Genomic DNA, 13701 nt, shown 5'->3' on the forward strand with positions numbered 1-13701 from the left:
TTTTATTGTTGTTGTTAGCTCCTTTAGCATATTCATCATCATATTCTATTTATTAGCTAGCAAAGGTCCTGTCGCTCGACAGGCACAAAAAAAAGGAAAGTCGTAGGATGTACTCTAGTGAGTACAGAAGATGATGATATGGAGCTAACTAGATTCTCATCGTACAAGTGCTCCAGAGAAATATTGGCTTCAGCTATCCGTTGCAAAATCTCATGTAATTGGTTGAGTGCTACGTAAAATTACAAGTTACATAAATTAAAATAATGGCATTTGATTATTTGATATCTTTTGTTTACCTTTTGAATTTTATAGGGTTCGATGATTATTTTTTGTCTCTAAGGCCTCGAATATCAGACCGTGCTTGTACTCATGGAAATATAACTTGGAAGAATGAACTCAAGAAAAACCGTCAAATAAATTGTAGAAATCCCTGGTTTGTCAAGTTTTGGGAGCAGCACTTTAAATGCAGGTTAGTACTTTACGTACGGCTTTTGGGGGTAGAATGGGAGGGGCTCATTAGAATGTAATACGAAAGGGAAATTTGGGCGAAAGAGGAAAGACTTCTGGCCATTCATGGATCCTTGGTTTGTTAAGTTTTGCAACCAGCACTTTAAATGTAGGTTAGTGCTTTTACGTACGTCTTTTTTTTGGGGGGGGGGATAAGAGAATCATAAGAATGCAATAGGGAAAGAAAATCGGGTGAGAAAGGAAAGACTTCTGGCCATACATGGATCCTTGGTTTTTTAAGTTTTGCAACCAGCACTTTAAATGTAGATTAGTGCTTTTACGTACGTCTTTTTTTTTGGGGGGGGGATAAGAGAATCATAAGAATGCAATAGGGAAAGAAAATCGGGTGAGAAAGGAAAGACTTCTGGCCATACATGGATCCTTGGTTTGTTAAGTTTTGCAACCAGCACTTTAAATGTAGATTAGTGCTTTTACGTACGTCTTTTTTTTTGGGGGGGGGGATAAGAGAATCATAAGAATGCAATAGGGAAAGAAAATCGGGTGAGAAAGGAAAGACTTCTGGCCATGCATGGATCCTTGGTTTGTTAAGTTTTGGAACCAGTGCTTTAAACGCAGGATAGTACTCTTTTACGTACGCTTTTGGGAGAAGGATGAGACAATCATAAGAATGCAATAGGAAAGAAAAATTTTCCGGGGAAAAGGAAAAGACTTCTGGCCATAGATGGCTGCAATTCCCGGTTTAAGTTTTTGGTATGGCATCTTTCTATACCATCCTACGGTTTTAATATTTCAGCGTGACACTAAAATTTTATTTTACCCATCTTTACCTGGCTTTACCATCTGTTAATTTACATTTTAGAAATTCAATTTAAATTTTTACAAGCGGGTGCTTTAAAATAGGGGAAAGTCATGCAACTTTTCCTGTTTATTGAGCAGGTTTATACCATTTTCTTCGAAAATATTTTCTGATAAATCGGAAACTAGTGAATGACATAAAAATCTTGTTCTTTCAGTTCACTTTACAGCTATTTGCTTAGGACAAAATTGCAGGTTTAGAAGGGACACAAATCTTATCAGGAGGGAGGTCAGATATAGTGATTTATATCTGTAATAGTTCATATTTTTTTATTATTTGAAATAAAATAAAATAAACAACAATTACAGAGATTATTATTTTGGTAATAATTACATCACGGAAGCAAGCACTTATATGAACAGGCCAAGTACCCAAGTCCGTAAAATAGCTATTCCACTCAGTAGCATCATAAATATTGAATCCGATTTTCTTGGGACTTGTCGCTGTCGGAGTCAGTTCTTGGATCCTTCGAAGTGACTATTTCTTTTTCTTTTTCTTCTTCAAATGAAAATTACGTCGTTTAACTAGCTCCGGGTAAGCATTGTCCTTGCAGTTAGTAAAATCCATCCGAGAGTGAATGACATCGTCAATAGCCAAATCCTTTTATAAATCGTCGGTTTTAACTTTTAAAAGCAGAGAATCTGTGTCTTTATAACATTATTGTATCATCATTCTCCAGACCAACGAACTTTAGCTACGTTACAGGAAAACTCCGATGTAAGTTTCTTGTATATCTCAAGGATTGAACTTCCCCCGGCTATATTTTCTTAGCAGCAGAAACAGATTCTGTTTAAAATTAGTCGGTAATTTGCTTTTACACGGAATCAAAATCAAAACGCACATTTGATTTTGTGATACCAAATCAAAACACACACTACAATCTTGAACGGATGCAAATTATTCTTACCATCCTAAAAATACAGATCGATGACTTGTCTATGCAATGATAATGTCTATATAGGCTTCAAATAGCCTACTGTGTTGTTTCTGTAGGAGCTATAGAACCTTTTATTCCCATTTACTGCTCACAACACAGTCGTCTGCCAGAAAGGCAGACGACTACTCTAATGACCTTGGACCTTGATCAAGGGCATAAGAATACTGTATTTCAGAATTCATTGGGTCAGACCTTCAGTCTTACCTTCAGTTTTCACTGTAATAGTTTTGAAACAAAGTTCCATCTAGTTTAAAAATGTCGGCCCAATATTTAAATAAATTTCCAAAAATTGTCAATTTATTTATCAAAAATATTTCAATTTTACACACCTGCAAAAGGATGATGCGTGCAGCTGCATGCTTTGCACATCCCTCAGGCCGTCTCTGGTAAACTCAAACTTGAAGCTTGAAAAGGTTAGTCAATTAAAATCAGTACACAAAGAATAAGAATAGCCAGCAATTATATAGAAAACTTAATAAAATTAAAAACTAAGTTTTCATTCTTTTTAGTAGGTTAAAACATGTAAATGGTTCTTCAAGCTTAACTGTTGTTTCGTTTAATTTTTATTTATGATTTTTCACAGTTTAAATTTTAAAGATAAGTATTTTTCAGGATACCAGAGGTACCAGGGATTAAAAATATTTCTCCAAATGGAACACGACGAGGAACTGTAAGTCCCCTGAGGGAAAAAGATCTTCCTGAGTGCACAGGGAAAGAAAAATTTACCAACTATGAACAAGAGGGTCTGGTTCCTTTTGTTGGTAAGAAAAACATTTTATATTACCTAAAGTCTTTGTTTATTTAAAGGACCGGATAAGGCATTTAGGGTCTCATATACTGGGAAACTTTTAGTAGGAACAGTTGTTTTTTTCATGCATTGCTGACGTTTTTCTCAATTACTCCTCAAAAATTAATTGTAGGATCGTGATTTCCACAGTTTTAAAAGTAAATTTTTTTTAACAATCATGTTTTATAGGGGAGTTCACTATGAGCATCAGTAGGGGGAGGAAGCCCATCCAGAAACAAGAAGACCCTAAACATTCTATACAAATAGTAAACTAGAAAAATTACCACTTGAACTTGTAATAACAAAGCTCCTGGTACCACTTGTCAACTTCCCCTCCACCATGTAATTTCTTAGTGACGTTCATAATATCCCGTCCCCATTTTTCCAGTTCTGTCCCGCTAGGCAATTAAATGAAATCTCTCATGCTACATAAAAAAAAATATTATAGCAATGGGAGGGCACTATCATTCCCCAGCACCAATATTAAAGACGTAGACAAAAAATAGCCGAGAATCAAAAGGGACTAAAGAATAATTTCTACTACGAATGCGCCAACATGGTGCATTAATGTTTTCGACAGTGGAAAGCTCAATATATAGTATTTTGATAAATATATACCAATTGGCCAGCTCAAAAACTTTATTCCATTACTTTTTGGAATCCTTCGGCTAAAATTGTCGTTTTACACAACAAATTGGCAGAAAATGCTACTCTGTTTCAGCAAGATTTTTTTTTCTGGTAATTAAAAAGGTAAGTAAAAAGTTTACTTCACTTTTCTAATGAGCAATCTTTCGATATTCTAGAGCCATCGGCTCAGATTTTTGTTTCCAGATTCAAAATCGTTGCGTTATATTTAGATAATTAAACCTATAAACAAGTAGGATTTCAGCATATTCAGTAATATCAATACAAGTTCCACGCCTCATCAGTCAACGTTTAGCTTACTAGCCATTTTTTATTTCCCAAAGAAACCCCTCCAGCGATAAAACCCGACCGATTACAATTCAAGAATTACAGCACAAAATTGTAAGGATGGCAGCAGCAGTCTTTCAGTCCATGCCTTCTCAGGAGTATATCAAACTAAGGCTACACAGCGCTATGGAACTTAAGGCAAATTGTCTCTGAATTCAGGTCTTTGTCTATGGTTAAAATTTAGATCAAAAATTGAAGTTACAAGTGTTTCCATTTGCTCACTAGGTTTCCACCCGACAATTCTATTTTTACGCTGTAACGGTTAACTCTGCTGACCCAACTTCGCCATCGTGGCTCTATCCACTGTTGTCAATCTCAAGTTTGTCCGAAACAGATGACGAAACCACAAAAGTAAATAAGCTATTCGTTTCTTAAATGCTTTAGCGTTGGAATCCAGATCCAAGAAAAATGCAAGTAGGCCAATTAAATGCAGACCAATGAAATATTTATCCATTAGTGAAATCAAAACGTTGCAGGGTTTGAATCTCCCTCCCTACAAAATTTTACTTGACACGTAAAAATGCAACAAAATGTATATAAATAAATTTTGATATATTTTTGAAGTTTGTTGTCTGAAACCCAAAATGAACTATTAGCGAAAACTCACTTTCCATTTTGGCAAACCCTTCAATGACTTCTTCATAGTCAAGATCTTGTTGGTAACAAGATCATGGTTGATAACAAGGCATGGCAACTTTTGGTAACAGTATCTTGTTCTAGCGATAACATGCCAACCCAAACGAACCGGAGGCACTGAAGATCTCAAACAAGTTTTTGTCAACTTTAATAAAAATGAAAATTCTGCACCTTGTATGGTTACTGGCATTATTAGCATTATTGTGTGTGCAATTACAGTATTTGGAAACGACTCTGCTAGCAGCAGAAGAAATTGAGGACATGCTAATGCTGTTTTTACTTTTCCTTGAATAATTTCTCTTGTGACTTTTAATTCTTCAAATAAACCCAAACTATCTATATCTCAGGAATTACCTCTGTCCAAAGCGATGTCTGAACACACCCATACAATCATACATCCAATTTTCCAGATTGGGTGTTTTCTCAAACTATGCAAAGCTCAATATCCTACAGAAAGCCAAAATGGCCAAAACCTTAAAACAAGATAAAAAGCCAAAAAATTGGCAAAAGCCATACCAAGTATCCATTTTAAAACCAAGAATAAGAGTGGAAATCCAAAGACAGCTTCTTCAATTATTGTGAGCTTTCTTTCAGTGGAAATTTTACCTGTTTAATTTTGTTGAAACCCTTATACTAGCGCTTAATCTGGACATAATTTATGATATTGTCTGATGATGGAAAAGATTTATATTTGGGCACTAGTTAATCCTATGTCAAAAGAGACTAGGGACCTTTACACATCTAACTATAGCAAAGCTCGATTTCAGGATTAGAAGAAATTGGACAAGAATATTTTTGCTTAGTTTCCTTGCACTATTCTAATTTCTTGGTTATTTTACTATATCAGAAATATTTTTCCATATCCTCTATTTACCTCTTTTATTCTACATATATTTATTTGTTACCATAATACAAAACTGTTACCGATGCTTTGTGAAACAAAATATGAGGGTGAAATTACTGTCATGAGGCTCCATAACAACTGAAGGAGCAAGTCAAGGTAACAATGTGTTGGTAACAACGTAACAATCATTTGATTCCTCAAAGAAGACTGGGAAATTAATATTGTTTTGAATGTTTTGATGTAACAGTTCTTGCGAACAAAATGAAACATAGCTTTGAAATTATTCGCATGAGATGGTTCAAAAGGGATATCTTCCAGATGTGCAGGAACCGAACTATGCTAGTATTTCCTACGAATCTATTTTTTCCTAGGATGAAAGGCGATTCAAAGGTGCCAATTCAAAAAAATCTGGGGGGGGGGCAAGGATTTTTATAAATCAGGATATATTATTATTTTGTCTCAATTATAAAATGTTCTTTAAATTGCTTGTTTTCTGATAAACTGGTAGAGGCTTGTTTATTTGATTTTTGTATTCGGAGGATGGGATGTTTTGTAACTCTATAGTAGGAGTCCAAGACACTCCTGGAATCTTGTTGGAAAGCTCAGGCTTGTAACCTGAAATGACATTCCGCGTTTGATTGATACATGCAAAGGATGAAAAACATTGCCTTGGTAAAAAAGTCCTATTAGGGAGAGGGTGTTATTTCATAACTCGTAAAAAAATTAAAAGAAAAGATTTTGAAAACAACATATAACGTTAAAAATGAGACATTACCCTTCTTTAACACGAATTATTTCCAACAATCGTGAAAGGATTTCCACGCATCGGCGTTAATCTTTGGTAACTTCTATTGGTGAAAACGAAAGCCTCCCCAGCTGATTGGTTTATTCCTCGATTTAGAGCCTGAAGTTTCAAATTATTAAATTCAAGAAACATAAAGATTATTGGTTTTTAACTGTTAGTAACAGAAGGGGTCGAGGCAAAATGCATAAGGCGTATGTTTTTTTTTTTTTTTTGAAAAGTGCTTCTCGTCAATTTTGTCTTTGTACACAGGCTTTTACTCAAGAAGATGGTCTTTCGGCCCTTGCGCCACCAAAAATCTCGAGGTTTACTCTTCATCTTTATCTACTTTTACAGTCTGTTGGAATTTAACCTCCCCCCTCTCTGAAATCTAAAATTTAAAAATGAAGTACAACGAGGGAAGGCACTGATAACGAGACAAATAGTAAATAGCCTCGGGACGATGTTCTTAGTCCGAAATCAGCACTGACAAATGATAATGCAAAAAAACAAGATAGGCAAATATGTAACAACAGCCTGAATAAACAAATTAAAGAAAAAAGAAACTAAAAAGGTAAGGATAAAGGATCACAGAAATATGCAGCTCATTAATTTTACAATTGAAGCAGTACAAAAATGAGCCACCTGTACAAAATTTCATTGCCTTTGGAACTCGATAACTTGACAAGGTGGTTGTTTTCTGCATTACCAAAAAGTCTAAAGCTGTTTTAGGTTTCATTTTTTCCCAAATTTTCAGCTCCATTTTTTTTATCCTTTCTTGTTCCTTGTATGTCTTTTCTTAGTGCCGAGGATGGATTGTATGCCTTACTCCAACATATCTGGTACTGGTTACCATATTGCTGGCCTTACCTCACTGCTCTTCCCTTTTAATATAACAGATTTTCCTTAATTAGTATAAGTGGCTAATTTGGTCCGGAAACTGCCTTTGATGTTCAGTCTGTTGATTCCCTCTGTTTATTAAATAAAATAAAAAAACAAGTTTTATCAACTGAAAGTAAGGAGCAACATTAAAACTTAAAACAAACAGAAATTATTACGTATATAGGGGGGCTGCTCCCTCCTCAATACTTTACGCTAAAGTTTCTTAGTACTTTTAAAAAAAGCTTCTCATTGTTCTAATTAAACGAACATAGTGTTTCAGGAGTCGTTCTTAAAGAATTCAGACAAAATTCAAATTTCAGCGGAATCGTATCAAGAGGAAACTTCATAAGCATCATGAGTGGGATTACTGCTTTTACTGTTCCTACTACTACCGCTACTACTTTGATACTAGTACAATTAAGACTATGCGTATGAAGGTTAAAATTTGACAGAATGTTTAGGAGGAATTTGAACTAAATCAAAACACACTATTCGCCTGCAAAATGTCAAAAGGGCGTATCTAAGAATGAATTTGGGTATTAAGTAAAAATTTTTAAAGAACACTTAAAAGGGGAAGATCAACTTATAAAAAGATGATATATGCAGGTCACAACTAACATCACAACCCAAGCTGTATCTGGAGGGGGTTAGGGGTTTTGTCCCCCCGTCAATAAATATTGTCCAATTCGTAAAAAACGTAAAAAAATGAATATAAACAAATTTTGATGTGCTTTATAAAGTTGATTTTGTAACCCCCTCCCCCAGAGAAAATATCCTGGATATGGTCCCTTGCTATTGCTAAATTCTGGATATGAATCCTGGTTATTGCTCAAACTACTATTTCTATTGCAATTCCTTGTAACACTAAGAGCATTAAGATGAAAACTGTAACAAGTATATGACTATACAGGTTATCAAAGAGAGATATCAGAAATGTTATAGCAATGGTTAATTGTATTAAGTTGAGCACTAATACCACGGCTGTGACTGCTATCACAACTATAACTAAGGGTTTAAAGGCAAAATTTTCAGAGAAGTTTTAGGGGGGAAGGTAAACTGAATAGCAACACGCATTCTGTATTCACGTTGTCCGAAAGACACATCAGCAATATCTTAAGAACAGTTTTGTCAGTGAAATTAAAACTTACAAGGCTTGTTGTGGGGGATGTTTAACTGATCAAAAGACAATATTTACATCATTATGCTACTGCTTCACTCCTAAAACTATTAAATAAAAAAAACAAGTTTTTTTAACTGAAAGTAAGGAGCGACATTAAAACTTGAAACGCACAGAAATTACTTCGTATATGAAAGAGGCTGCTTCCTCATCAACGCCTCGCTCTTTACACTAAAGTTTGACTCTTTCTCTCAATTCTTCGTTTTAAAACAGTAAAAAACTTTAGCGTAAAGAGCGGGGCGTTGATGAGGAAGCAGCCTCTTTCATATACGAAGTAATTTCTGTGCGTTTTAAGTTTTAATGTCGCTCCTTACTTTCGGTTAAAAAAAACTTGTTTTTTTTGTTTAATTTCTGAACGTTTTTGAATCAATGCATGTTTTGATTTTGGCTCTCCGCAGAGGAATAATCAAAACGAAATTTGCATATTTTTTTTTTTTTTTTTGGGCTCAATGGCTTTCTTATAATTTTGATCGAATGATTTTGAGAAAAACAGAGGGGGGGGGACGAAGCCTAGTTGCCCTCCGATTTTTTGGTTAATTAAAAAGGCAACTAGAACTTTTAATTTTTTACGAATCTTTTTATTGGTAAAAGATTTACGTAACTTATAAATTTGCTTACGTAAAGAACTTTTGTATTCTCATGTTTTTATTACATATATGAGAGGATTTGCCCCATCGTCAGTACCTCGCTCTTTACACTAAAGCTTAAATTTTATCCCAATTCATTAAGAATGACCCCCTGAATCACAAAAGCCGTAGAATAAGTAGTTGAAATTACTAAAAATACTTTAGCGTAAAGAGCGAGGTATTAGAAGGAGGTGAGCCCCTCATATGGGTAATAATTTCTGTTTGTTTTAAGTTTTATTGCTGTTCCTTACTTCCAGCTGAAAAAGCTTTTTCACATTTATTTTTTAATTGTTTTTTTTTAAATAATGCTAGTAAATCCTGCTCTCCCTTCATGGAAATTTTCTTCTCCCATTACAAATTCTCGAAGGAAAGTTCCCCCAGCATATCCCCCTCTTCTCAACCCCTCCCCCAAGCCAAAAAAAAATCCTCCTGAAAACGCCTGTATACTTCCCAATAACCATTACTATATGTAAGCACAGGTCAAAGTTTGTAACTTGTTGCCCCTCCCACGGGGACTGTGGGGGAGTAAGTCGTCCCCAAAGACATAGTTATAAGTTTTTTCGACTACGCTGAATAAAATGGCTATCTCAGAATTTTGATCCGTTGACTTCGGGAAAATAATTAGCGTGGGAGGGGGCCTAGGTGCCCTCCAATTTTTTTGGTCACTTAAAAAGGGCACTAGAACTTTTCATTTCCGTTAGAATGAGCCCTCTTGCAACATTCTAGGACAACTGGATCGATACGATCACCCCTGGGAAAAAGAAAAAAAACACAAAAAAACAAATAAACACGCATCCGTGATTACGACTTTTTATCCTGACTAGCAGGCCATATGTTTCCCTAAATTTTCCCAATGCAGACGATAACACCAACTCCCACGTAGCTTTAATTGACGAACCAAAAGGCAACCTAAGGTAATTAATTAATGGAACTATTATTAAGAATATTCAGTGATCCCACCCTAATTGTTGATGCCGGATATCACTTTTACTATTCGCCACTAGGAATTCTGTTTTTGAAGGTTCAATCTCTAATCCTATCTCTCGTAGACATTAGTGTAATATATTAGTTGCATTCTGTACTAATGTTAAATTATCCGAGAGCAACAAAATATCATCAGCATACGACAAGTGGCTAATGTCGATACCTTCAATCACATATGGGAGTAAGAACCGTGTGGCTGTTCTAATTAAATATAAAGGGGCTAAGAACTGACCCTTGTTTAACTCCACGACGTAAATAAATTCGGTCTGAAAGTCGCCCTTCCAAAAAAATCCTCACAGATGAATTACCATACCAGCCCGCCAAACACTGGCCTATAAATGGGTTATCCCCACTGCGCAATAATGACAAAAAAGCGTGGTTACGCAACATACTATCAAACGCTTTTGAAATATCAATTCCACACACAAATAGTTGTTTTTTAATTTTGGGGTGGTGTTCCAGTATTTCTAGAATTATTGCATTTACATTTTGAACCCCTACACCACTTCGAAAACCCAACTGATAATCCCCCACTTCATATTTTGTTGATAAATATGGAAGGAAAATTTTTAACTATGCTCATTATGCTAAAAAAAAATATATATGTTGCTTTAAATTAGATCAAAACGCACTGTCTTTATGCTGGTTGCCGATAAGACATGTTAGCAATATTCCAAGAACGACTGAGGGTATTAAGTTCAAACTTTCGGGGCTTCTTCTGTGTCTGCTCTTCAAATTTAACTAAGTCAAAAAGTGCATAAAGGCTGCCAAAGAGCATTGATGGAATTTTTTTGGAATGGTATTACGTTTCAATTTTTAGGTCAACTAAAGGAGGTATAAAACTAAATTAAATACTAATCTTTGTGTCAAGATTTTCAAAATGGTGTATGTTGTTAGAAATTGTTGAAAAAGTTTCTCCAGCATACAAATAGCAGGCCAAACTGTAAATTCTAATAGAAAAATCCGAATAGATTTAAACTATTATTTTCTTATTCTCTGAAAAGAACTATTTCTATATAAAACGAACAGAAATTGTTCGAAAAGTTTTTTTTCCACAAAATAAGTTTTTCAAAGAAAAGTAAAGAACTCTGTTAAACCAAAACTGATGAAAAATAGAATCAAATAATCTACCAAGCAAAAACTACCACAAATTAGCATCAGTAAACAAATGGAACCCAAAACGAGCAGAAATTATAATAAATGACAGAGTCAAACTCGAGACGAGCAGAAATTTATTTGAGCAAGGCTCACAACCCCTTTGCCATCTAAAGACCAGAAAATAATTCGCACTTTACTGAAAAAAAAAATGAATGGGCATTGTTAGTTTAATATACCTGTACTTATATTTATTCCTTAAAATCTTATTAATTTTTGATTTATTAAAGTTGTGAAAGAGAAAACATTAACATTTTTTTAGTAGAATGCAAATTATGTCCTGACCTTGAGAAGGGATAGGGATTTGAGCCCTATTCGTGTTAATTTCTGCTTGTTTTAAATTTGACTCAGTAAAATGCTTTAATTTATGCTCGTTTTGGGTTTCATTTATTTATTGATTCTGATTTGTAGTAGTTTTACGCTTTGTAGATTCTTTGATTCTATTTTCGCTCCTTTTTGGTTTAATGCATTTCTTTACTTTGTTCGAAAAACTTATTTTGTGGAATTTTTTATGATTAATTGCTAGTAAAGACTAGCAATGATTATGAAAGAATAGAAAACCCCAGACCTGGGGATTTTTACCAATTGACAAAAGTCTGGAAGAGAAATATAAGTGTGCGAGTATATTGGAAACGTCAGTGATGACAATGACAGTGGTCTAATATAGTTCTGAAGCACGGGCGCTCCGAAAAATGGAGGAAGATTTGCCAGATGTTTTCCAGAGAAATTAGCTACGGAATGTCTTGGTTACCCGTCTGACTGACCACATTTCAAACAGCAAGCTTAACAAAAAATGCGGTTTTATCCCTCTTTTAGGGCTATAACGAGAGGTAGTTTGAGATGGTTAGGACATTACCGATGAAGTAGGACATATATTGGAAATTTCAATGATGACAATGACAGTGGTCAAATATAGTTCTGAAGTATGGGCGCTCCGAAAAACGGAGGAAGATTTGCCAGATGATTTCCAGAGAAATTGGCTACGGAATTTCTTGCTTACCCGTGTGACTGACCACATTTCAAACAGCATGCTTAACGAAAAATGTGGCTTTATCCCCCTTTTAGGGCTATAACGAGAGGTAGTTTGAGGTGGTGAGGACATTACCAATGAAGTAGGATAGATTGCCAAAGATCATTCTTTTCGGCCATCCACATAGAGTTAAATGAAAAGTCCCCAAGTTAAGTGGTCACCAAATTAGGTCGGCCCTAAATTAAGTGGGAAGAGGTTATGAGAAAGAAAATTGGGTTTTCTTGGAAGAAGATCCACCAGCGATTGCTTTGAATTTTAGACTTTAAAAGAAAACTGATTTCTTATATTCTTTATTCAAAGGAATTATTTCCAAAAAGAAGAGACCAAAAGTAATAGGGTAAAAAATATATTATAAAAGTGACATGACTTGTTTTAGAAGAACCATAGAGTTCACAGGTAAAAACTGTTTTGACTCACTTTTGCTCTCTTTAATTACTTAAAATATCTCAAAATAAAATGATCAATATTTGCGTTCTGTTTGCTGGCTACAAATGACATAGAAACATCAGGTAAACACAACAACTGGTATAAAAGGCACGTATAACTGGCTTTCATTTCTACACTGACATACAAATGACATAGAAACATCAGGTAAACACAGCAACTGGTATAAAAGGCACGTATAACTGGCTTTCATTTCTGACATACGCCTATGAAAAATGTGATTGGCTTAAAAAGATTGGACGATTAGCGTCATGAAAATAGACAAATCAAGTTAGAGAACTCCTTTCAATACGGCGGTATAAGACAGTCATCTCTCTTTTTCTCTTCTGTTTGTATTAAATAAAAAAAAACAAGTTTTTTCAACTGAAAGTAAGGAGTGACATCAAAACTTAAAACGCACAGAAATTACTTCGTATATGAAAGAGGCTGCTTCCTCATCAACGCCCCGCTCTTTACGCTAAAGTTTGACTCTTTCTCTAAATTCTTCTTTCTAAAACAGTAAAAAACTTTAGCGTAAAGAGCGGGGCGTTGATGAGGAAGCAGCCTCTTTCATATACGAAGTAATTTCTGTGCGTTTTAAGTTTTGATGTCACTCCTTACTTTCAGTTGAAAAAACTTGTTTTTTTTATTTAATTTCTGAACGTTTTTGAATCAATGCATGTTTTGATTTTGGCTCTCCGCAGAGAAATAATCAAAACGAAATTTGCATATTATTTTTTTTGGCTCAATGGCTTTCTCATAATTTTGATCGAATGATTTTGAGAAAAAAGAGCGGGGGACGAAGCCTAGTTGCCCCCCGATTTTTTGGTTAATTAAAAAGGCAACTATAACTTTTAATTTTTTACGAATCTTTTTATTGGTAAAAGATTTACGTAACTTATAAATTAGCTTACGTAAAGAACTTTTGTATTCTCATGTTTTTATTACATATATGAGGGGATTCGCCCCATCGTCAGTACCTCGCTCTTTACACTAGAGCTTAAATTTTATCCCAATTCATTAAGAATGACCCCCTGAATCACAAAAGCCGTAGAATAAGTAGTTGAAATTACCGAAAATACTTTAGCGTAAAGAGCGAGGTATTAGAAGGAGGTGAGCCCCTCATATGGGTAATAATTTCTG

The 13701-nt window shown here is 34.9% G+C and overlaps 1 protein-coding gene and 1 long non-coding RNA gene across 4 annotated transcripts in view; one reads left to right on the forward strand and one right to left on the reverse strand.

The window, feature by feature from the left end:
- Window positions 1-13701, forward strand: part of LOC136026298 (metabotropic glutamate receptor 8-like) — a 229660-nt gene that overhangs the window by 135394 nt on the left and 80565 nt on the right. For both annotated transcript variants that reach the window (XM_065702713.1, XM_065702712.1), the window contains exons 7-8: window positions 313-469; window positions 2874-3022. In XM_065702713.1, the coding sequence (XP_065558785.1) occupies window positions 313-469; window positions 2874-3022 (306 nt within the window). The remainder of the gene's footprint in view (window positions 1-312; window positions 470-2873; window positions 3023-13701) is intronic.
- The window catches only part of LOC136026301 (uncharacterized), an 82355-nt gene that overhangs the window by 19418 nt on the left and 49236 nt on the right, over window positions 1-13701 (reverse strand). The gene's annotated exons all lie outside the window — the stretch shown is intronic.

The sequence above is a fragment of the Artemia franciscana genome, chromosome 4 (assembly GCF_032884065.1).
Source record: "Artemia franciscana chromosome 4, ASM3288406v1, whole genome shotgun sequence".
NCBI lineage: Eukaryota > Metazoa > Arthropoda > Branchiopoda > Anostraca > Artemiidae > Artemia > Artemia franciscana.